This window comes from Pan troglodytes, chromosome 2 (assembly GCF_028858775.2).
Source record: "Pan troglodytes isolate AG18354 chromosome 2, NHGRI_mPanTro3-v2.0_pri, whole genome shotgun sequence".
Classification (NCBI taxonomy): domain Eukaryota; kingdom Metazoa; phylum Chordata; class Mammalia; order Primates; family Hominidae; genus Pan; species Pan troglodytes.
In genome coordinates this window covers 122,207,501-122,233,451 of record NC_086015.1, presented here as the reverse complement: position 1 = coordinate 122,233,451, position 25,951 = coordinate 122,207,501, and the positions used below count along the sequence as shown (strand labels likewise).

The window sequence follows — 25,951 nt, the reverse complement described above, 5'->3', positions numbered from 1 at the left end:
AATGAGGAGTCTAAAATAGTTGAACTGGTAGAAACAGAGAATAAATGGTGGTTTCCATGGGCTGGGGAGTGGGGGAAATGGGGAGATGTGGGTTAAAGGGTACAAAGTTACAGTTATTCTGGATGAATAAATCCTGGAGATCTAATGTACAGTATGGTGACTATATTTAGCATTACTGTATTGTATGCTAGAAATTTGCTGAGAGGAGATCTTAACTGTTCCCAGCCACACACACACACACACACACACACAAAGGTAGTTATGTGATGTGATTGACATGTTAATTAGATTGGTTGTGGTAATCTTTTCACAGTATATATGTATATCAAAATATATACCATAAATATATACAATTTCTGTTAGTCAATTGTGCTTCAATAAAGCTGGGGAAGAAAGAAAAACAATTGTATAATGCACAAGGAAAGCCCTCGCAACAAATAATTATCTGGGACCAAATTTCAATAAATAAGTTACATTTAACGTTTTCTATTGCTAAAATATCCCTGCATTTATGGAATAAAGTCTCTTTGATTGTGATTTTTAAAAATAAATTGTTCCATTGGGTTTGCCAATATTATAATAAAATATTTGCATCAGTGATCACCAGTGAGAATGGCCTATGGGGTTTTTTTTCTGTCTTCTATTGTCCTGGTTCAATTTTAGTATCATATAATACCAAATAATTTTATGAGTTTGGCAGCTTTTCCTTTTTTCTATTCTTTGAAATAATATGAATAAGTTGGGCATCATGATGATTCTATAGAATTTGCCTATGAAAGTTTGCCTTGCTCTTATGTTTTTTGGTAGATTTTTGACAACTGATTTCATTTCTCTAATGGTACAGATTTTCTCTACCCTATTTTTCTGGAAAATGTCTTTTTTGTCCAAGTTATACATATCACCATCAAGATGTTCATAGAATTCTCTATACAAAAACAGAATAATGTATGTAAGAGTGTAAGTTCTGGAGACAGTGGACATAGTTTTGAACCCTGAATCCAGGAATCACTGGGTATGTGCCCTTGTGTCTTAGTTTTCTTATATGTAAAATGGAGACAATCATCGTGACTAACTTATGGTTGGATAAAGATTGAATGAATAAGCATGTAAGATGTGCAGAACAGCAGCTGGCATGTGTAAGTCCCTACTAAATATTAATATTTAAATTACCATCATTATTCTCTTACGAAGTTTTAAACTCTGTAGTCTCCTTTTCATTCCTAATACTGTTTATGTGTGCCTTTCCTCTATTTTTAAAATCTATCTTGCTAAACTCAGATTTTGATTTTATCTAACCTTTTGTAACTTGCATAAATTTCCTTCCTCCCTCCCGCCGATGTTTGTTAAGCACCTATCAGGTGCCAGAAACTGTTCTAGGTGCTGAAGATACATTGCTGAACAGGATAGATGTTCTTCCCTTTGTAGAGCTTACATTCTAATGGGTGGAGATGGAATATAATCAGTAAATTGCAGAATTTGTTACAAGGTGAAAAGTTCTGTGGGGAAAAATTAGATCAGGGTAAGACAGATTAGTTAGGGGATGAGGAGCAGCAAATTTGAGTAAGGTGCTTAGGGTAAGCCTCATTATATTCTAATAAATATTTAAAGATAATGAAGGAATGAGCCATGTGAATATGGGGACTGGAGAGCATTCCAGGTAGAGGGAATGGACATATGAAGGCTTTGAGGCAGGCATGTGCCCATGTACTTGATGAATATCAAAGAGGCCAGTGTGTTTGGAGTGCAGCCAGCAAGGTGGAGAATTTAAGAGCCATTATATTGCAGGTGTTAGGGTATTTGTACATGCATTGCATAGGAAGCATTATAATTGTATTATTCAATATGCTATATCTTTAGCAATATTTTACATGCTTCAGCTATGTTATTATGAGAAATATGTATTTAAAAATCACACTGTAAGACTGTGGATTTGTCAATTTGTTCTTATAATTATGCCAATTTTCTTTACCCATCTTGAGTCTGTGTCATTAGATGCTTACAAGCTTGTTATATTTCATTATTTCTCTATGTTTAATAAGCTTTTTGTGTTATTTTTAATTATTAAAATTAAAAGATGCAGTGGCTTTCTTTGGTCAATTCTTGTTGGTACGTTTCTATTGTATGGTTCATTGGCATTCAGTTCTCCATGCTTTATGTTTTAGGTGTATTGCTTATAAACAACATATATCTGGATTTAGTTGGGTTTTCAATCTGTAATCTGAGAGCTTCTGTCCTCTGAAATCATTGATTATGGGTATGGTTCAATGTCTAATATTTTATTGGAGGTTTTCTATTTATTAAGCTTTTTTCTTTATGCCCCCTCTTCCCATATCTTCTACTGATTATTTGAATATTCTTTATAATATTTTTTCTCCTCTACTTTCAAAGTTATAAGTGTATTTCTCTTAGTGCTTATTCTTAAAGTTCTCAAATGCATACTTGATTTAATGTAGTCTAGAAGTAAAAAAAACTCTACTCTCTGTCCAAATAATAGGACCATAGAAAGCTGTCTTTCTTCCGTTTTCCCTAATCCTTGTGAATATTTCGTCTCATCAGTTCTTTCTCTTCTCTCCTATTAGCCATTTTTTGGACCTTTTCATTCTGTCCACCGTAACTCTCAGCTTCTGTCTGATATGTTTAATTTCTGTGTTTTTATTGTCTGCATTTTAGTTATTTTCTTGGCTTTAGTATATTTGTTCCACCTTATTTTTAACTTTTCTCCTTATTAATCATCCCCATTTTCATCGTTTACATATACATTTCAGTTTTATTTAGATTTACCCAAAAGTTTGCCAGTTTTTTTGCTCCATTGCTTCTTTCATCACAGTCATTTTTTCTGTGTTCCATTTTCTTATAGTGAAGTACACACACCCTTCAGTAGGTATTACATTGATGATCTATGAGTGTTGTTGTTCTCATGTTTGTTTTTCTGAAAATATCTTTTTTCCCTACACTCTGTAATGCAGTTTAGTGAGTATAAATGCTAGGTTATCAGTTATTGTTTCTCAAGAATTTGAAAATGTTTCATTTTCTTCCCACCTTTCTTGTTTCTGTTGAGAAATCTGCTGGTAGTCTGTAGGCATTTGTGTTTTCCTTCCTTTGCTTTTTGCAGTTGTTTTGTACTTGGTGTTCTGTAGATCCTAGAATATATTTTAGGTATGTGTTAATTTTTATTAATCCTGCTATGGGCTTATGGTGCTTCTTAAATTGAGAGATTGTATTTTTTGTCACTTCTGGAAAAATCTCTGTCCTTATATTTTTGAATATAGCCTTTTCTCTTCTTCCTTTATTGTTTCCTGTTAGCTCTTGGTTTAGTCTTTTAATTCTGTAAACCATGTTTTTTTAATCCTTTGCTTATCTGTAAATGTCTTTACCTTCTTTACCTTTCTGTGTGGCATTCTGGTTTTGTTTTGGTTTTTGTTTTTTATTTTTCCAGATCACCTGTTCTCTCTTCTACTCTGATGGCTGTTCAGCTTATCCACTGAGTTTTGGAATTTATTTTCTTCTTTTCTTTCCTTTTTTTAAGAGATGGAGTCTCGTTCTGTCATCCAGGCTGCAGTGCAGTGGCACAATCACTGCTCACTGCAACTTCAAACTCCTGGCCCTTAAGCAATCCTCCTACCTCAGCCTCCCGAGTAGCTGGGATTACAGATGTGAGCCACAGCACCTGGCTATTTCTATGTTGCTTTTGTCTCTTCATGGCATCATCCTCTTTTATTATGGTGACTATTCTGTATATGTTTAATAATTTTAAGCATACTAATTTTATAGTGACCTTCACATAACTTTATGCTCTTTGTATGCTAATCCTCCTGTTTGTTGTGTAGTTAACTTTTCTTCATGGTGACATTCCTTTCCTGTTTTCCTCATGTGAACGCTTCACCTGGATTGTTCTATAGTTTCTCTAAAGCTGTAGGTTATGTTTTCTATCTGTTTCTGCCAACAGCTCTAAAGGTTTTGGGAAGATGAAGGGATGAGCAAAACAGGAAAGGGATGATTGTCCATACAGTGAGTGTGGTCGGGCGGCTGGGCCCTGTACTGGTGAGTGAGATGATTGGAGATGTGAGGCAACACGGGATTTGTCCTGCAGCAATTGAAAATCCAGGGCTGGAGCTAGCTCACAGGAGCTGCATATCAAGCCATGGAGTGGCATTCCTTCCTGGAATGACACCCACTCTCCAAGTCCTGCAGCTTCTTGGCAACCAAGGATGGAGATAAGCACAGTTGTTTCTCACAATGGTCAGTAAAACTTGAACTCAGAAAGGAAAGCTGAGGGATAATTAGAAAAAAAACACCTCCCTTCTGACTTAAAGGGGAGAATAACCTTCACACTTTAAAGATGCACAGAGAACTTTAAAATGTGTTTTTAAAAATTGTATGCAAATAATGGCAATTCATTTTCTATCCATTCTTTTATCTTGGTAAATATAAAGTATAGTGTATTTATTTTCATTATTAATGGTTAACATTTTCTGAAACTAGATTATACATTTTTCTTTCATGGTTTGTAAGAAATCCTCTGTTTTCCTCATCCTTTCATAATTTAATACAGTGAAGAGAGATAATTATCTCTCCTGCTTGCCTGTGAACTCTGTGTAGATCTTTAGAGATCATAGCTGTAGCAGGAGAGTATCTTAAATATCACCATGGTCCCACTCTCATGTTACAAGGGAGAAGACTGAGGCTCCTAGAAGAGACCAGGTTTGCCCAAAACTGATAGGAAGGACTAAAATTCTTTTGGCGTGGTTGTAACACTCAGGAATCTTGATATTCCCTCTCTCTCTCTCTCTCTCTCTCTCTCTCTCTGTGTCTCCTCTCCTCTCTCTCACTTTCTGTCTCTTCTCTCTCCTCTCTCCTCTTTGTTCTCTCTCTCTCTCTCCTCTCATTTTTTAGAGACAAAGTCTTACTCTGTTACCCACCCAGGCTGGAGTACAGTGGCATGATGACAGCTTACTGTAACCTCACACTCCTGGGCTCAAGTTATCTTCCTGCCTTAGTGTCCTGACGGGGCCTTGCTATGTTGACCAAGCTGGTCTCAAATGCCTCGGCCTCCCAAAGTGCTGGGACTATAGGTGTGAGCCACCACACGCAGCCTGATTCTGTTTCTTGAACTGACACTGCTGTTTCCCCTCCCAGTAAGAGTGGTTCCATAATTTTTTTCATGGGGAGCAGAAAAATTTTCACCCACTAAAAGTGCTGAATAAATGAGTGCTTATTTCTCCTTCATCAAGATGTTATTCTAACTGAAGTTGAGTTTTTTCTCCCTTTTTTTTTGCCCTCTGACATAAAGAAGCAAACCCCATATAGTGTTCAGTACTTCCTCTTTTTTAAAAGATTAAATGTCAACAGTTATAACTATATTAATTTGTGTATATATTCATTCATTTTTACATATATGTGTGTGTGTGCACACACACGTAAACATACACCTTACTCTGCAACTGCTTCAGAGTTGAGTGTTGGGGCAGGTGGAGAAATACAAGGAAACATATCTCCATCCTAGAGCTCACTGCCTAATGGAGGAGACAGATATAAAGAGAAAATCATAGCACTACATGTTAATGCTATAAAAATGTATGCAGTGCTATAAAATTTAAATGATAGAAATATTACTTGTTCCTGAAGAGTCCAGGAAGAACTTTATAGGGAAAAGGATTCCCAAGCAGGAAAAGGTTCTTAAATGATGGATAGAAGTTTTACTGGTTAAAAGTGGGTATTATAAATACAGGGAACCATGCTTGCAAAATCTTGCAAGTGTAAAAGTTTGACATTTTTAGTGAGAAGATCTGTGAAGCTGACATAAAGGTTCGTGGGGATTTGACCAGAGAGGAGCTGGAAAAGGTGAAGTCCAGATTGTGAAAGGCTTTATACAATATGCAAGGAGTTTGGATGTTATCTTTAACTGTAGAGATGCGCTGACATTTATAAACAAGAGAAGATCACCAGATACGCATTTTAGAAACTGTGTCAGTAATCAGGCTGAAAGATTGGCAGCCAGTCATAAATGGAAGGCTTTGTTAATAGCCCCATCAAGAAATGAAAAGGACCTGAACTAAGTCCCTAGTGACAGGGGTGGAGAAGGCACAGTGGGGGAGGGTAAGATTCAAGAGAGACTGAGGAAAATATTACAATATATGGGGCTCTATTAGATGTTTAAACTCAGAAGAGTCAGAGTTAACTCAGATTCCTGTTGTGGGGCACTGAATCAACAGTAACCATCTTAACTCAGAAGAGAAATTTGTAGAAGTTTGCTTGAGGAAAGCAGTGAGTTAGTGGTCTCCTGGGACCTCTATATGGGGATTGAAATAATGATAATGGTAACATTTCTTGAACACCATGTGCCATTCTTTGAGAATTAAAGAGCAACAGTCAACATAGAGATATACTGATTCAGAAGAATCTTGATGTCCAGTTAAACCTAAAAGCAGAGTCAACAGAAGTGGGTAGGAGAGAAACAGTCAACATAGAGATATACTGATTCAGAAGAATCTTGATGTCCAGTTAAACCTAAAAGCAGAGTCAACAGAAGTGGGTAGGAGAGAAGCAGTCAAAATCTAATTAGTTGGTCTTGCTTGTAGCTTTTGCCATGTGATAAGTGTGTGGTCATGGCCTTCTTGTATGTTGCTAATGGTGAATCATTCTTGCAAAGAAATACTAATGTATTTATACACACTACATTATTCAAATAATGCTGAGTAATGTTCATTGGTGTTTTCACAAGTTTGAATATTTGCTATAAGCTTCAGCTCCTTGTGAATACTTGAATGGCAGAAACACAAATAGAAGAGGATGAGAATGTTGCTCTGCAGTATACTAACATGACATCAGAAATGAATTTAAAATCTCATTTGGCAAAAGCAATATCTGTTTCAATGCCAAACCAAAATCAGGGCAAACAGACAAAATATTTTTATCATTGTCTAAAGGCACTGAGCTGCTGTGAAGCAGGATGTATCCTAACATCCATCTGGACGGTGCCCTTGGAAATTCTATTAATGGGAACAGGTTCTTTCCCTGTACCTTCTCCATCTATGCCTTAATTCAGCCAGCATCAACACAAAAGGAAATAAAATTTTCTGTGTCCAATGTTATATTTTAAATTTATCTTTAATAGAGTTTGATATTAAGTATTTGTGATGTCATCTTTAAGTTTTTCCACAGATTTTTGACATTTATTTTGTATTTCCCTTTATTTACAATTTTTAAAAAATTAAATATCTTTTTCAGGTTAGGATCATTTTTACATATTATTGAAATATATAATTTTGATGTAACATATTCATTCAAATAACAATAAAGTATACATCCATTATTATATAGCCTACAGAATACTTCTGAAACTTTTATATAAGAAATGTTCAGTTTATTATAGTTACTCATTATTTAAAATATATAAATCATATGAAAATACGTAATTATGATTTAAGAATTCTTAGCTAACTCTTCAAATCCTGAAGATCAATATCTATTGGGAATTAATATCCATTGGGAGACACTAGACATTTTTCATATTTCTTGACTGAATTTTTTTATGATTCGGAAAAATATATCAGTTCCCCTAGAAGTACCAGGAAGGAATTCCCACATGGAAATACTATACTAACCTTTCATTTAGTCCTCACAGTAATCTACGATTTGTAGGCACTTTGGTAGCTCCATATTACAGATGAGGAAACTAAAATATAGATGAAGAACAGGGAACACACTCAAGACCATATGACCAGTAGTAGGTAGAATAGACTCAAACTTAGGCTGTCTAACTGGAACATGCTCTTAGCAGATACATCAGCTACTAGGCAGCCAGAGGCAGCATTCTGGAACTAAGGAGAAAGGACGGAACTGGAAATGTACACTAACATTTGTTTTTTTCTAATTCAGAAAGGCCTTCTGTGCCAGATACGTAGCTGGTGAACCAAGTGCATAGTTGCTATGAACTAAAACAGTGGAGTGTGAGGTCCTTTGAGTTCCCCAAACTATGTAGTTTCATGCCATTGAACTTTCCCTATTCTTTAAAAGAAGCTCAAAAAAATATTTATTCTCTATTTCAGAAAACTACTTCCCTGCCTGAGCAGACCAAGTGAAATGACAGATGGCAGAATTAGCCTGCTAGTTTTGGGAAGGGCTATGTGCTTTGTGGCTGCAAACAGTCTGCTGTTTCCTGGAGTTGCTCCCTTCTCTATTTTGCCTTGTCTACATAAACAGGGCTGTTTTGTTCTGGTTAATCTTCTGTTATCAATGTACCTGTCTCCTTCCCTGATTATATTCCAAGTTAAATCTACCATGGTATATCAACTTCATTTAATAATATTATCTTACAGAAACATGCTCATAGTATTGGCATCTATAGAGACAAAAGGAAGACATTGACTTCGCCTTTTAAAAATAACTTTTCAAAGCAAGAGTCTTTACAGTTTACCTCTTTCTACATGCCAGAATGCTGCATAGAGGAGCTGTTTAAAATTTCCCAAATTGTCCCTGGAAATGTCAACAAAATTACCAGTTTGGTGTGAGCTCATCAAATTTTTAGAATTCCAGAGCTTAGCAGAAAACCCACCACCACCGCTACCAACAACAACAACAAAAACCCCAGGAACACAAATTATGTGGTTGATTGCCCAGAGATTATGGTTTTCTTGCGTTGATGATATTAGTACATGTGTACATGAACAGGGAGATAGGCACATCGCTTAGTTTATATTACTAACAGCATTGGAACATTTATTGGTCAGGAAATATTCTATAGATGCATCCTCTAGAATAATGTGGTTTTAAATGCCTTACTAGAGTGCCAAGTATATGTATGGTGAGTATAAGCTTTGGACTTGGACAAACCTCATTTTATAGATTGCTGCTACTTGTGTACTCTGTGATCTTGGACAAATTTCATAGCTTTTTTGAGTTGTCTTATCTTTGAAAAGTAGGGAATATAGAACATAAGCTTGTTACGAACATTAAATGAGGCATATTTAATGCTGTTAGTGCAGTGTATGTGGTACACAACAGACACTAAAGAGTAGGCAGCTCTTTTATTTATTGATCACTTTTATTTAGCACCTTTCTGTGTGCCTGGCAATTTCTGAGACAGCAATTATTTTCTCCTCCCCTGTAGTCTATTTGATTTCTCAATCCCTCATTAGATGTCCCTCCTGTATGCTCCCCTATCACCCTCTGTTCTCTAGCACTGGCTGGCACTTATTCCATATATTGTAATTGTGTGTATACTTGTCTCATTAGGGTAAGGGACTGGGCCTGTCTTGTTCATTATTTTATCACCATCCTCAGAAAACCAAGCACAAAGGAAGATGCTCAATAAATATTTATTTATTAAATGAATGAATTAATAAATGCTGCACACTTTACTCAGATCTGCTTTTGCTGACTCCTCGTGTCTGCTTCTGCCTTTGATCTAGATAGAGATGATGATTGCCAGCAGAAACCAGTTAACTAAATCTTAGTTCCATGTAAAAATAAGTAACCCAGGATGGGGATAGCTCTAGGTGTTGCCCCAGGCATACTTGGACTTTGTGTCAGAATATTTTTTTACTTGTCCTGTTAGGAGGCTTTTCCATTTACTTCTAAATTTGCAGCTATTTTGAATGGTTGAGATGACAGAATGTATTCTCTTTCCTGCATAAGGAGGGCAGTGAAGCCTAGAGCTTAGAGGTGAGACAGCCCCTTCATCCAATTGAATTTCCTAACAACCAGCTGTGTAATCTTATTAAACATCTAAAGCTTCAGTCTCCTTGACTGTTCAATGAGATTAATAATAAAAATACCTCAGGGTAATTGTAAAGATTGAAATAATACATATAAAAGCTTACCCAATGCCTGGAACATACTAATAACTATTAACTTTTTAAAGTTATTCCTGTAAGTCATTTGTATTTTATAGGAATAAATAATCAAACTATGCTAATGTTGATGAATTACTAAAATGTGAACTATTGAAGCATTTCTTGGCAATACCAGTGCAGTGGTCTTGAAAATTTGTTATTCAAACTCCTGATGTGGGGAACATAATTGACTGAAAGCCATGCTGCTTCCCCTGTAGATCCACCACTGCTTTGCACCAAGACCAAGCTTCCCCTGGGCTGCTCCCAGCCAGTGATGAGGAGTTAGGGTTAGGGTTAGGGCCTAATGCAGGCCTATTTCTGCAAAGCATGGGACTCCCTTAACAGGTGACTTTGGCTCAGGCACTCCCCATCTGCCTGGTGGACACTTCCATAAAACTGTGTTGCAGCCTGAGACTCTTCCTACCCAATCTTCCTTGCTTCCCTGTCCCCTTGACAGTGAGTGGTGAGATCTACACCGAAGTCTGAGGCTCTCCCTGCCTTCTGCAGCTTCCTCTCACATTTCCTTTACTGGTATTTCCTCCAGGCAACCTCACACTTGTTTTGGTGTCTGCTTCTTGGAGGATCTGAGCTAACACAAACAACTGTAATTATTGTTGTTAGGGAGTAACAGTCTATACCTTACAGCACAAATTTGATATTTTCTTCATCAGGTATGAGGTTAAAGTTATTATAAGTTTAACATGATCTTTATGTTATTGCAGTTCCTCAGAACTAGAATTTGGTGTTACCTTAAATTCCCTAGGATAAGTATTAGCTACCATTTCCTCAGGGAAGTCTACTAACATTTAGGACTTTACATGCTTACCTGCAGATTCAGTTTTAAGATTGTTCTGATTTAGGACAGCCCTCCAAAGTTCCAGGTCTTTAAAGTGATATAGTAGTTTTAGTCTTTAACATTCATGAACCAATAATTTCTCACCCTACCCCCACAAAAAAGAAATTTATTGATAGCTCTCCAGTGTTCGTCTGTTTTTATGGTCTTCTGCTGATTTCTTTGGTTTTGCTATTAGTCCCGCCAAATCCTCACTCAGTTATTATTTTTGTGACAGACCAGGTCCAGGGAACAGTCACCATCCGGAACATCAGTGCCCTGTCTTCAGGTTTGTACCAGTGCGTGGCTTCTAATGCTATTGGAACCAGCACCTGTCTTCTGGATCTCCAGGTTATTTCACGTAAGCATATGGAAATTCTGATGTCAACCATGGGTCTGAAACTCTAAGACCTTTGTTATACCAGAAAATGAAGGGTTCTGCTGAATTGTCTTAAGGTTATCTGAAGATTAAATAGAAATTGTTTTGGTTTTAATTATTATTGAAAATTGTTTATAAATGTTTTAGTATACTTTCCAGCCTCAGCAATATGATAATCTTTATGAAAAAATATCTTTCTCCTCAGGATCAATAAAGTTGGATAGTTTCTTATTGTATAATGCTATAGACATTATAAAAATGGTAATAATCTTATGAGTATAGTAAGACTTTCTTCTGTTTTTTCCTTGTTTCTTTTATCTGCAAAATTTTGGGGTGTCTAGGTTATAAATGGCAGTGTAGAAAACTTCTCTTTAGTTGAGAATTCTGGGATATTTGAATTCCAGTTGCAAAAGGGAGTGATCTGGCTGGGTTGAGGTAGAAGGATATCCCCTAGTTTCCAGCATTCATGTAGGGTAGATCAGGCAAGTTAGATTGGTGCTGTCTGTTACCTAATGTGGGTATTGTTCTCCTAAAATGTGCAAGTCATTTAATTGTTTATTCATTCAAAATATGTTCAGAGCCTACTATGTGTTAGTCCTAGCCACTGACAATAGAGAAAGTTAATTGAGGTTTAACTTTATATAGATGAAAGATTATTTAGAGAGTTTTATACGTTTTAAGCAGATTATTTAGTAAGCTTATGTGCTTATTACAGTTGCATGGGTATATGCTATTTCTCTCTTTCTCTTTTCTTTAAATATATCTTAAATATATTTTGCAGCCCAGCCCAGGAACATTGGACTAATAGCTGGAGCCATTGGCACTGGTGCAGTTATTATCATTTTTTGCATTGCACTAATTTTAGGGGCATTCTTTTACTGGAGAAGCAAAAATAAAGAGGAGGAAGAAGAAGAAATTCCTAATGAAATAAGGTTTGTATGTCAGATTTTAAAAATTTGTCCTGCATAGCCATTGTGTACTTCTATTCATTTGTGTCAGTTAAGATATATCTGCTAATCATAAAACTCTGATGGCCGAGATTATTAAAGTGGCTAAATGGTATTTTCTTGTATATCACTTTTCTTCATGGTACTACTCAGCTTTATTCACTGGATCATGAAGGAGGGAAAGGTCCAGCATGTGCCCAACTAGGAGGATACAAATGAAGAGTTCTCCTTCTCTTCCGTGTCTCCAGGGTAGGCAGGGTTAGGTGGCTGCCACAATGGGAAAGGTAGTGTCTAAAACGTGTTTACTATTGACATTTATAATAGATGTGAACATAAAGCAAGAAGGAACTCCGTAAGAGCATATCAGTGCCTGTACACAGTCAGACCACAGCACTATGGCTCAGAAAGGTAGTTCAGACAAGAATATGAACATCTTAAGAAAACAATGCCAACATCATCTTTAAAGAAAAGTGACTCTAGTCATACTGGGGAGATTTGAGGGTTCGGGCTGAGTCTCAGATTTCATCATGGCATATCTTTATTGAAAATGCTGTAATGACTCCAGTCTCCATAGTGAGACATACCACAGCCTTACAGGATCTGATTCTTGCCTGCGTATCTTCTCTCTCATCACTCTCAGCTCACTTTGCCTTCCAGTCTGTCCTGCATTTTCCCATTGCTCGGGGCTTTTGCTCAAGCCTCTGCTCTCTTCCTGGACCATGCTTTTCATTTGATCCATCTCTTTACTAAATTCCTTGATCTGATTCTAGATTAGGCCAGGCATCACCTCCTCACATAAGTTGTCTTTAGCCCCTTGCCTAACCTTTCAGACTCGTAAACATTCTTGCATTGATTACTACCCTCATTGACTATAGGTTTCTTTGTAGGGTTTGTGTCTTTTTTACGTGAAACATATTGTAAAGTGTACCCAATAAATGTTAAATGAATTGGTTAGCATCTTAAATTAAATAAATGACTTCTTTTAGACTGTTGTAATTCTTAAGTGTTTGGGCCATATGCAGGGATAGAGTCTACCCCAGGATAAGATTACTGAGGAAAACCTCTCATCAGCACCCCACGGTGATTTCTCAAACTCCAAAGGGTAATACAATCAGGCCAACTCTGATTATTTCTTTAAGTTCTGCATACCTATAGTTTGATTTCCCAGCTATTTTATGGCACCTAGTTTAGTAGATTTCTTCATGGACTAATTTCCTACTTACAGTAAATATTTATGTGTGAATAAATATTTACTATATATGAATACTATATATATAAAGCAAGATACTAAATATTTACTATATATATAAAGCAAGATTTGTTATGTATTTACTATATGATATATAAACATATTTATGTGAATGTTATTTACATATATGTTTAAAAGTTGTATTGGAAGAGACATTCTCTGAGAGATCTGAGATTTCCTTTTCTACTGTTGGAGACTGAGAAGCTGAGGAGAGATTTTCTTGACCGTTGTCTCAAAGGGAATGGATACCAAAGCTGAGGCCATCCAGGGTTGCCATGCCTGCTTTCACGATGGAGTAGTCTCTCCTGGATTTGTTTTTTGGATGTATAAGCCCTAACATGAAAAGAAAGATTCCAGGGTAGGAGGATAGGATTAACTTGAAGTAAATCCTAATGACGACTTTATTTTGTTCCTTTCAGAGAGGATGATCTTCCACCCAAGTGTTCTTCTGCCAAAGCATTTCACACTGAGATTTCCTCCTCGGACAACAACACACTAACCTCTTCCAATACCTACAACAGTCGATACTGGAGCAACAATCCAAAAGTTCATAGAAACACAGAGTCAGTCAACCACTTCAGTGACTTGGGCCAGTCTTTCTCTTTCCACTCAGGCAATGCCAACATACCATCCATTTATGCTAATGGGACCCATCTGGTCCCGGGTCAACATAAGACTCTGGTAGTGACAGCCAACAGAGGGTCATCACCACAGGTGATGTCCAGGAGCAATGGCTCAGTCAGTAGGAAGCCTCGGCCTCCACACACTCATTCCTACACCATCAGCCACGCAACGCTGGAACGAATTGGTGCAGTACCTGTCATGGTACCAGCCCAGAGTCGGGCCGGGTCCTTGGTATAGGACATGAGGAAATGTTGTGTTCAGAAATGAATAAATGGAATGCCCTCATACAAGGGGGAGGGTGGGGTGGGGAGTGCTGGGAAAGAAACACTTCCTTATAATTAGTAAAATGCACAAAGAAGAAGACAGTGCTGTTACTTGGCCACTAAGATGTGTAAAATGGACTGGAATGCTCCATCATGAAGACTTGCTTCCCCACCACAGATGTCCTGGGATTCTGCTGGATCTCAAAGATGTGCCAAGCCAAGGAAAAAGATATAAGAGCAGAATAGCACTTAAAATCCAAACTGCCGCCCAGATGGGCTTGTTCTTCATGCCTAACTTAATAATTTTTAAGAGACTAAAGTGCCAGATGGAGTTTAAATATTGAAATTATTTTAAAAGGTAGGTGTCTTTAAGAAAATAACAAGCAACCCTGTGATATGTTCCGTCTCTCCCAATTCCCTCGTTATATAGAGGGCTTAATGGTATAAATGGTTAATATTGGTCCCAACAGGGCTGACTCTTCTATCATATAATCAAAACTTTTTACATGAGCAAAATTCAGTAAGAAATGGGGGAAGACAAAGGAAACGTCTTTGAGAAGCCCCTTCATATTTATTTATTTATCTCTTCCTGAACCATGAATTTCATATGTGGAATATTGCTATATTGACAGATTCTTGCCTGTCTGTGTTATTCTAGGATCTGTTACAGGTCCATGGCAATTACTGTTTATTTTTTCCTGGAAAAATATTTTTTTATAAAAGGCTTTTTTTTAAAAATACATGAGAGGCATTGGGCTAAGAAAGAAAAGACTGTTGTATAATACCTTGTTCAATGGTTGTATTTAGTGAGCTCATAGAGGTCCAGCATATCATGACCGAGCTAGGTTGTGTGGGCAGGAAGGTAGGGCTAAGGGGTTGTAGCCTTGCTGGGCAGCCTCTCAGAGCAAGGTTGTTCAGATCTCCCTTGCTATTACAGTAGGTTACTATTAATGAGGGCAGCACCTGATGCCTTTTGTACTGAGGTATGTAACTTTCTCCTTATTTGACAAGTAGAGGTTAACTTACTTGTCAGGGAGGGCAGACGTTTTTTTGTTTTGTTTCGTTTTTCGAAATAATGCTTTTTGCAAAAGAGGTAAGACTGAGACTAAAGGTGTTATCTTCTGGTGTGCTCCTGGAAGTGTCTACCCTACATTTGTGTCAGCTCAGGGTTGCAGTGTTGCCCAGATGCATTTTACATCACTGTAAAGAGATTACTTTTGTGGTTACTACCTGGCTTGGCTGGCCTTGCGGTTCACCAGATTAATTTACAAACTCCCCCACTTTATTTTGTGCTATGTAGATCTGGCCATACCTGTATTAGTGACTGTCTTGCCTTAACCACACTTAAGCAACCCACAAATTTCTTCCCAGATTTGTTTCCTAGATTACTTATGATACTCATCCCATGTCTCAATAAGAGTGTCTTTTCTTTCTGGATGTGTTCTCTTACTCCCTCTTACCACCATACTTTTTGCTCTCTTCTGCAAGCGTAGTCTTCACAGGGAGTGGCTTCCTGACATTTTTTTCAGTTATGTGAATGAATGGAAACCAACAGCTGCTGCAAACACTGTTTTTCCAAGAAGGCTACACTCAGAACCTAACCATTGCCAACCATTTCAGTATTGATAAAAAGCTGAATTTACTTTAGCATTACTTATTTTTTTTTTCCATTTGATGGTTCTTACTTTGTAAAAATTTAAATAAATGAATGTCTATACTTTTTATAAAGAAGTGAAAATACCATGACACTGAAAAGATGATGCTATCAGATGCTGTTTAGAAAGCATTTATCTTGCATTTCTTTATTCTTTCTAATTATCTAAAATTCAATAAAATTTTATTCATATAAAATAAGTTGTCATTAATTATCAATACTAACGAGTATGTCATTTTAAAACTTAATATTCTCTTTAATGTTACAAGATTTTCTCCATCCTGTTAAATAATATTTATAATTATTTTAACAGGCACATGCTATTCCAAAAATGACTTAATCTTTCTCTTAAATTTAGTTTGATTCCAGTTCTTACCCATATGACTGAAGATTAATGACCTTCTTCATACATTGAGCTATTTTCCCATTTCCTAGAGTGAAAGTTCATGAAGACAGTCTCTATGCTTGCCTTTTTCACCACTGAATCTCCATCACCTACCACAGTGCCTCATGTGGGTGTTGAGTAGATAAATGCTGATTTCTGAATCGAAATTGCTAAGTCGAGTTATGAGCATGATTGTAGCTCTTGATGTGTACTGGATCATTCCTTTGTTTTAACTTTTTATTTTGAGATAATAATACTTTTACATGCAGTTGTAAGAAATAATAGAGAAGTCATATACCTTTTACCTATTTCTCCCAATGGTAACATCTTGCATAATTATTGTACAGTATCACAAGTTGACATGGATATAATTTATCAGCCATATTCAGATTTCAACACTTGTACATGCACTCGTGTGTATGTGCACATTTAGTTATATACAGGTTTATCACACGTGTAGATTTTTTAAAAACTTTTATTAGTTTTTATTTATTTAAAAAGTAATACAGAATACTGAAAAAAGATTTAAAAATCAACAAGTAATATACTCCCACCTACGGAATGCCACTCTTAACATTTTGGAGTATTTACATTCATTTATTTACAAACAGATTTTTTTTGTTGTTTATTGAGGCATATTTTGCATACAGTAAAATTCACCATTTTAAAGTGATGTGTGTGCGATGTATGATGAATGTAACAGCCACTACAATCAAGATACAGAATATTTCCATCACCCTCAAAAATCCCCTCCTTACCTTGTAATTAAACCACTCTCCCCAACCGCTCTCTAGCAATCACTGACCTGATTTCTGTTCCTAGGGTTTCAGCTTTCAATAATGTCATGTACATTTCATGTGACCAACACCACAGTCAGGATATAGGATTCCTTATGCTACCCTTTCATAGTCATAGCCACCACCCTCCTTCCCAAGTCCCTAATTCCTACCAATCACTGTCTGTTCTTCATCTCTCTAATTTTGTTATTTTGAGAATGCTATATAAGTGGAATGCAGTATGAGGACTGGCTTTTGCTTTTTTAAATTTTTTTGCTCAGAATAATTTCTTTGAGATCCATTCAAGTTGTAGCATGTATCAATAATCCATTCCATTTTATTGCCGCGTAGTTTCCCATGGTACAGAAGAGGTAGCACAGTTTATTTTACCCATTGGATGATATGAAGGATATTTGCGTTGTTTCTAGTTTTTGGCTATCAGGAATAAATCTGCTATAAACGTGTGCATAGGTTTGTGTGTGAACATAAGTTTTCATTTTTCTGGGATAAATGTCCAGGAGTGCAGTTTCTGGGTTGCATGTGGGAAGTACATGTTTAGTTTTGAAAGAAAATGACATACTGTTTTCCGGGGTGGCCATATAATTTTACAATTCTTTCAGCCGTCTGAGTGACCCAGTTTCCCTGAATCCTTGACAGCATTTGATATTATCAAAAATTTACATGTAGCCATTTTGATAGGTATGTAGTGATATCGTATCTTATGGTGGTTTTAAAAACTTTTATTAAGTTATTTTTGGTACATAATAGTTATATATATTTGTGGAGTACATGTGATGTTTTGATACAAGCACACAATGTATGATACATTGGGATAATTGGGGTATCCATCACCCCAAGCATTTATTATTTCTTTGTGTTAAGAACATTCCAATTTTACTCTTTTAGTTATTTAAAAAGATAACAGTAAATTTTTGTTGACTATAGACAACCTGTTATGCTATCAAATACTAGATCTTATTCATTCTAACTATATTTTTGCACCTAAACCATTCCCACTTTCCCCCACTACCTGCCACCCTTCCTCTGATCATCATCGTTCTACTTTCTATCTTTATGAGAACAATTGTGTTAATTTTTAACTCATTTTGACTCCTATGAGTGAGAACATGTGAAATTTGTGATAATGGTTTAAATTCACACTTCCTTGATGGCTAAGCACATCTTTTCATGTGCTTGTCATCTCTACATCCTCTTCAATAAATATCTGCTTGTGTCTTTTGCCCATTTTCTAGAACGCTTTTTTTTTTTTTTACTGTTGAGTTTTGAGAGGTTTTTACATATTCTAGATACAAATCCTTTATTGAATATATTGTTTGCAAATATTTTCTCCCAGTTTATAGCTTTTTCATTCTCTTCAGTTTTTCATAAAGCAAAAGTTTTACATTTTGATGAGGTGCAATTTAATTTTTCCTTTTTTGGGTTGTACATCTGATGTCAAGTCTAAATTTTTGCCTAGACCTGCCTGGGTTCTGAAGATTTTCTGTTTTTTTTCATAAAAATTTTAGAGTTTTACATTTAATTCTGTGATTCATTTTTAGTTAATTTATAAAATAATAAGGTTTAGGTTGAGGTTTATATTTTTGTCTACGGATGTCCAGTTGCTCCAGTAACATTTGTTGAAGCCTGTCCTTCCTTCAGTGAATTGCTTTTGCACCTTTGTAAAAAATCACTTAGACATATTTGTGTGAATCTCTTTCAGAGTCTTCTAGCTGTTCCACTGATTTGTGTGTGTGTCAGCCCCTCCATCAATACTGTGGTGATAACTGTAGCAATTTAGTAAGCCTTAACAAAATCTGGTGGAGTGGTTTCTCCCACTTGGTTCTTTTTTTTTCAAAGTTACATTAACTATTCTAGGTCTGTGCCTTTGTAAATTTTAGAAATAAGGTGGTCTGTGTCTACAAAACACCTTGCCATTTTCATATATGAATTACATTGAAGCCTATAGAATCCATTTTGAGAAGAATTGACATCTTTACTATGTTGAGTTTTCTTAGCCGTGAACACAATGTCTCTTCATTTAAGTCTTCTTTAATTTTATTTCATTCGCATTTTATAACTTTTATGACACAGATATGATACATGTTTTATTGGACTTACACGTAAGTATTTAATTTTTTGAAGCAATTGTAAATGATTCTGTTTTTTAAATGTTGGTTTTATGATTGGATTAAATGATTGGATTCTATGTGGTTGGTTTTGTATTTTGCAACCTTGCTGATTTGTGTCTTCTGAGGTTTTTTTTTTAAACTTCTTTATAGATTACTTGGGATTTTCTACATACAATATCATGTCATTTGAAAATAGGTGTAGTTTTATTTCTTCCCCTTCAAACTGTGTGCCTTTTATTTCTTTTTCTTACCATCTTGCAATGACCAGAACTTAACAGTACTATGCTAGATAAAAGTGATGTTCCCTTTTTCCAATCTTAGGGGGAAAGCATTCATTCTTTTACCATTAAATATGATGTTAGGTGTAGGTTTCGGTAGATGTTTTTTATCAGTTGAGGAAGTTTCCCTCTATTGGTTTTCTGAGAGTTTTAATCATGAATGGGTGTCGAATTTTGTTAAATGTTTTTTTCTGCATTTATTTACATAATTATTATTTTTTTTCTCTGGTGTGTTTATGTGCTGGGTTACATTGTTTGATGTTTGAATGTTGAAGCAGCCTGGCATACCTGGAATAAATCCCATTTGGTCATGGTGTATAATTCTTTTTAAACATTGCTGGATTTGATTTGTTAATATTTTGATGAGGATTTTTGTGTGTGTGTTTATGGAAATCTTGAGTGAAATCTGTGCTTGGAGATTTCTATTTCAGGTTTTAAATGACTAATACCATTTCTTTAGTGGTTATAGGACTATTAAGGTTGACTATTTCATCTAGTTTGTGGTTTGTGATTTTTTTCTAGGCTGTCAATTTTGTGAGCATAAAATTGTTTGTATTATTTACTTATTGTCTTTTTAATCAGAGCATGATCTGTTTTTCTCCCTCAGTTTCTCATTATCCATTTTGCTTTTCTTGCCTTCTTGTGGGTTACTTGAATAACTTGTAGGATTCCATCTTGATTTATTTATAGTGTTTTTAGTATATTGCTTTGTGTATATACATATGTATTTTTAGTGTTTGTTCTAGGTATTAAAACATGGACACATAATATACCCCAGTCTGTTTGTATCAATGTTTTACCACTTTGACGTGTGGAAACTTAATTCCATTTACATCCCTTTTCTTTCGCTATTTTAAATATCTTTTTCTTTAGTATAAGATGTTGTATAATTTTTGTTTTAATGATCAGGGATGATTTTTAAAACTGATGAGAAGTCCAGTGTATGCATCCATACATCTGGGTTTATTTTGTTCTTCCTTCCTTCCTGATTGTCTGAGATTTGTTTTTCTGTCATTTCCTTTGAAGAAAACCCTTCAGCCGATCTTTAAAAGTAGTTATACTGGCAACAAATTCTATTAGTTTTTGTTTGTCTGAGAATGTCTCTGTTTCCCCTTCATCCCTCACTGGATATCATAATCATGGTTGACAATTCTTTTCTTTCAGCAGCTGAAAAATTTGGGAAGTGTTCAGCCATTACCTTTTAAAATACTCTCTCATATCTTTCCTCAGACTCCAATGATGGATCTTTTGTTATTATCCCTGTTTATTTTTTTTCAGTCTGTTATATCTCTGTTATTGAGATCGTGTAAATTCTGTTGAGCTGACTTCAAATTTGCTGATTCTTTCCTCTGTCATTTCCATTCTACTGTTGAACCCAGGCAGCAAGGTATTATTTCAGTTACTGGACTTTTTAGTTTGATGACATTCCTTTTTTAAATAAAATATGATTATTAAATTATACTGAAATATAGTTTACATACCATAAAGTTAATTCGTATACAGTATACATTTCAGTAGTTTTTGATATGTATGCAGAGTTGTAGAAGCATCACCACCGTTTAATATTTGAACATTTTCAATACCCCAAAAAGAAAACTGTACCCACTGACAGACAGTCCTCATTCCATGCCACCTTTAGCCTCAGAAACTACTAACCTACTTTCTGTCTCTGTAGATTTGCCTATTCTGGACCTGTCTTATAAATTGTATCATATAATATGTGAGGTTTTGTTTTTATGTGCGTGTGTGGCTTATTTCACTTAGCATAATATTTTTACATTTATCCATATATAGTAGCATGTATTACTTCATTTCTATTTATTTACTGACATTTTGTAAATTTTCTGTTTGTTTTAAGAGAATTTATAATTGAAGCACTTTATGGCTGCATTAAATATCTTGTCAGATACTTTCAGCATCTGATTCATCTTGATGTTGGCATATGTGGATTGTCCTTTCTCACTGAAGTTGTGATTTTTCTAGTTCTTGGGATGAGTGACTATTTTCTCTTTGACACTTTGGATATTATGGGACTCTGGATCTGTACATGTTGAGTCTACCATTGGGTCTCACTGACAGCACCCCCTCAGAAGTGGAATGTTTATACTGCCTCAGTGCAGATGAACACGGTAGAAGGATGGCTTCTCCTTTGGCTCTGCTTATACCTTCTTGGTGAAAGTGGAGCACCAAGTTGCACCACATTGTTGCTCCTAAGAGGAAATACAAACTGGGCCCTGGTGACACCACACCACTTGTTGTCATAGGGTAAGTGTAGAAACCCAATGTCCTGATTCCCTGCTGACACCAGTGGAGCAGGGAAGGGAAGTGGAGTGCCCCTTCATTTGGGCTTATTGATGGTAGGTGAAGGGTGAAGGGTTTCTCCCCATTGGCAGAAACCAGAGGAAGGAGGAAACAGTGTCACCTGCCCTGCCTTACACCACCTCTTTCCACCTTGTTAATGCTAAGTGCAAGTAGTGGCTCAGCTCCCCACTGGGGGAATCCCAGCTTCCTCAGGAAGTCCGCCGCCTCTCTACGGTTTAGGGTCTTCCCATGCTTGCTTGTTGTGTTATGTCAATTTTGTGTTAATTTTAAGAGGCTAGACCATCTTAAAATGGAGTTTGTAATGGGCCTATCCCATCTTGGCTGGAACCAGAAATCCTGAATCATTACTTTTTGAAATAATCATCAGTTAAACAAATCTTATAGTACCCTACTATTTGAAAGCTTTAAGGATTCTCAATTGTGTATTAAATAAAATTGTTACTCCTTGCCTTGACTTAGTTTCTTCCACAAATAGTTCGCTGCCTCTTTCATTCTTAATGTCTATGCCTCCTCTACATGCAAACTTTGCTCCAGACCTGTTCACCTTCCCTTGAAGTAAATTTTTTTCTTTTTGTTTCCATTTTTCCCCCTGCTACAGCTTCCAGCTATAATCTCCACCCAAATCTTCTGGTACCACAAGTCCAATTCAAATACATTGTCCTCTATAAATTCTCTTTTTCAGTCTAATGAGAAGTGACTGTCCTCTCTAAAGAGGTATAGCGTTTACTACCTGTAATGGAATTGCCACAGTTTGTATTATATTTCTGTATTTGTGTACATGATTGATCCCTCCTGCTGGACTATAAAATGAGTTATTCCACAATCATTTTTGATCCTTAATTATGTGCTAAACATTGTTCTGGGTGTTGAAGGTAAAAACAGAGAAGTAACTGCAGCCATATTCTCAAAAAGTCCATATTGCAGGAGGGATCCACATCTGTGAGCAAGTAGTTGCAAGTCGTGTAAGTATATGAGTGGATGTTTATACAAGTTCAAGCATATGGGACTACTACTTCTATATCTTGGTTGTGGTCACAACACTTAACACGTTGCTGTATTCAGAGAAAGTGCTTGAAGGATGCGCTAAATTCATGAAACTGAAAATATATGATTTGGTCTCTTAACTTCAGTGTTAAAAGTAGCAGTCAAATATTAGAATATTCCCAAAGCAAGGCCACATCAGAGTCATTTACTCATGTGGCAAATGATTGTGCCAGTTCCTTGGGGGCATTTGATGTTATATTAGAGATGCAGTATTGTTTGGGAAAGCTGTGGAGATAACATACTTAATGCAGTGGTTTGGAAGAATCTTAAGTAATTATGAAGGGTTTTGTGTGAAAATAATATCTGTTATGCTTATTACATGGCAGTACATGAAAAAATGCATTTCAAGTACTAATTAATTTTATCACACTTCTACATGGACGCTATCATCACTCATATTTTACAAGTTCAGAAACTGAGGTGGTTAAACATTTTTCCCAGACTATTCAGTAATCTGTCAGTTGCTTTTCTCAGTAGATATTTCTGTCTGACTGAACCAATGTCTAAAAAGAAAGATCTGGGATCCTCCTCGTTTTGCCTTCAAATAGCCCTCTTTTGGACAAATCACTTGTGTTAAGTAAGATGATATTCAACTTCACAGAAAAAATGCTGAGACAATAAATGCAATTCAGAGAAAAGTTGACTTGTAAATTCTATGTGTATACAGCTATTTATAGCTTTTCCTCACAGCTTCCTTGTGAAGAAGGCATTATTTCCCTATTTTAGGTAAAGGCGAGGCACAAAATTCTGACTTAATCATAAGACATTAATGATAGAGACAAGTTTATTAAACAAAGCAATAAGTATAGGTGCCTACTATGTATTTAACACAGTGAGGTCAGTTGATACCTGATTAATTTTAGGAGGTCAGATTAGAATAGGTAATTTAGCTTATTATAACTTACATTGAAGCCATATTTCTCTATCATCCATCAGTTGCTCCCTCAGTTTATCAGATTTGCAGCAGTTTTGCATTTGAGGCTTGGACAAGATTGTATGCCTATATATATATATATAATGTATGTGTGTGTGTGTGTATATATATATATATATATATATATATATATATATATATATGAATGAGCTTCAGTTGTCCATTACATTGGACAAACTACAAAATTCTCTAAGGCTCAGTTTCATCTACAAAATAGAAACAATATAATAATAGTTATCTTTGAGATTGTGAGTACTGAATGAAATAATGCACATAAGATGAATATCATGGTGTCTGGTGATAGTAAACACTTGATATTTGCCATTATTCGTAGTAGTTCAGAAGCTTTAAATTTCTAGGCAATAGCTATGTCATTTACACCTACTCAGTATTCCAACCCTTTTTGCCAGAAGTACTACTTGAGTGCTACTGCATATAAAATAGCACTTTGGGACTTTTTTTGTTTAAGAGAAAGGAGAAGCCTCGGTAATTATTGTCTACCCAAATACTTTCTCCTATCTCCCTTTTCCTCACATTTTGTTCCAAAATAACACACTTATCTTCTGATTACTATCAATTTCAAATCGCTGAGGATAATTAAGAGGGTGGGAAAACATGAGCATTTATAGAGCACCTACTGTATGCTAGACAGCATACTGGACACTTTGTGTATATCCCATAGAATCCTCAACACTTTCAATTTCAGTACTGTATTATGCTGATTTTACAGATGAAGGAACAGGCTTTCATGGGTTAAGTACCTTGCTCAAGGTCATAAAGCTTGTAAGATGTAGAGCCAAGGGCATTGCTCATCTGTTGCCATATACTGTCCTTCCATTAAGATAGCCAATAAATAGTAAAGGTTTTGGTACTGCCTCAAATTTGGCCTGGCATAGACAAGAGTTCTTTATTCTTTCTAGTCATTCTTTGCCCATTAAAAAAATTATTTAATAAAATTACCATCTCTGACTTGTAAGACTATTAGAATAATTTTTTCCATGCGGTCAAGCTTTTTGAGTTTTTCTCCTCTTAATTTCTGCACACTGGGGGGGTCTCACAGCCGTTTTTATTCTTTCTCATCAGTTTCCTAGGGCATTTGCAATTTGCGTAAAACACTAGTTCCCTTACCACCTTCAGCTCTACAGTCAGAGCTATTGCCAGGGGAGGATGGGTTTGAGGAAATTCCCGTAGGCGAGAAGTTTCGAGGGGAACACAGAGGTCTTTGAAGACATGGTGAATTTGGAGGAAATTCTACGTAGAAGGATGCCTTTTGCTACCCTGGGCCTGCACTTGAGTCCCAGCTCCGTCACTTCCTGCTGACTTGAGGCAAGCTGTTTAGCCTCTCTGGGGATATAACATGGAGATTATAATTGCTACATCATAGGTCTGAGGATACCATTAGATAATGTATATAAAATGGTATAGATAAATTGTAGCTGTTACTGGTTTACTTTTTAAGTCATGTATTTGAGTTTTATAAGGAGAAAAACGGAAGTTCTACTGGAGAGATTAGAGAAGACCTGAGTCTCACATACAACCAGCTTGTAACTCTTTTCTTCACCTCCCCTCTCTCAGTCATCCAGAGATCAAGGTGTGTTCACCCCTCCAACTTCACAGTGCTGATCCTGTATTATGATGTGAGTAGAGGCGAGGCTGTGATTTCTGAGCCCCAATCCCTTTAGTATAGAGATCACAACCTGAAATACCTGTGAAGGTAAAGTAAATGAGAGAACTGGGCCAGATGGGGAGCATGGTGACTTGGAGATTTATGCCCTGCCTAAAGAGGTTAGCAGCTACTCAGCTCCCACCAAGAGTGGTCAGTAGGACTTGGGTCCAGGATGGCCAGGTCTCTTGAATCTTCAAGAGAAGCCAGAAATGCTTATTTGTATCTCTCTTGGATTGTATATGTCGGCAATGAATTTTTTAAGTTAAATCCTGCTTAATTATACATTCCTGTGGGTCTGTGTGGCCTGTGGTCCAGTATTTACAATCTCTGTTATTGAACAGACTTGTTTCCAGCAGCTTCATAGGTGGATCCAGCTTGGAGCTCTCCTCTTCTGAATAGTATCGAGTAACAGGAAACTACGTGTCAGGTGCTGCTCTAAGCATTTTACATCTATTAAATCATTTTAATCCTCACAACCACTGTATGAGATAGGTACAAACACTATCCCATTTTGCAGACAATAACACCGAGGTACAAGTGATAAGTAACTAGCCTAAGTTCATATGGGCAGACCTGGGACCTGGATTCAAATATAGGCAATCTGGCTCCTAATTGCTATATAGTATTTTCTAATGT

General features: G+C 36.3%; 1 protein-coding gene across 48 annotated transcripts in view; it reads left to right on the top strand.

The window, feature by feature from the left end:
- The window catches only part of IGSF11 (immunoglobulin superfamily member 11), a 446,505-nt gene that overhangs the window by 215,309 nt on the left and 205,245 nt on the right, over positions 1-25,951 (top strand). For 16 of the 48 annotated variants that reach the window (XM_001161500.6, XM_063807029.1, XM_063807038.1 and 13 more), the window contains 3 exons: positions 10,904-11,026; positions 11,826-11,976; positions 13,660-15,978. In XM_001161500.6, coding sequence (XP_001161500.1) covers positions 10,904-11,026; positions 11,826-11,976; positions 13,660-14,101 — 716 coding nt within the window. In that variant the 3' untranslated portion in view covers positions 14,102-15,978. Of the gene's footprint in view, positions 1-10,903; positions 11,027-11,825; positions 11,977-13,659; positions 15,979-16,139; positions 17,411-22,269; positions 23,350-25,951 lie in introns of those variants that run through there. The other 32 variants (XM_016941705.4, XM_063807043.1, XM_054680924.2 and 29 more) reach the window with 10 other exon arrangements.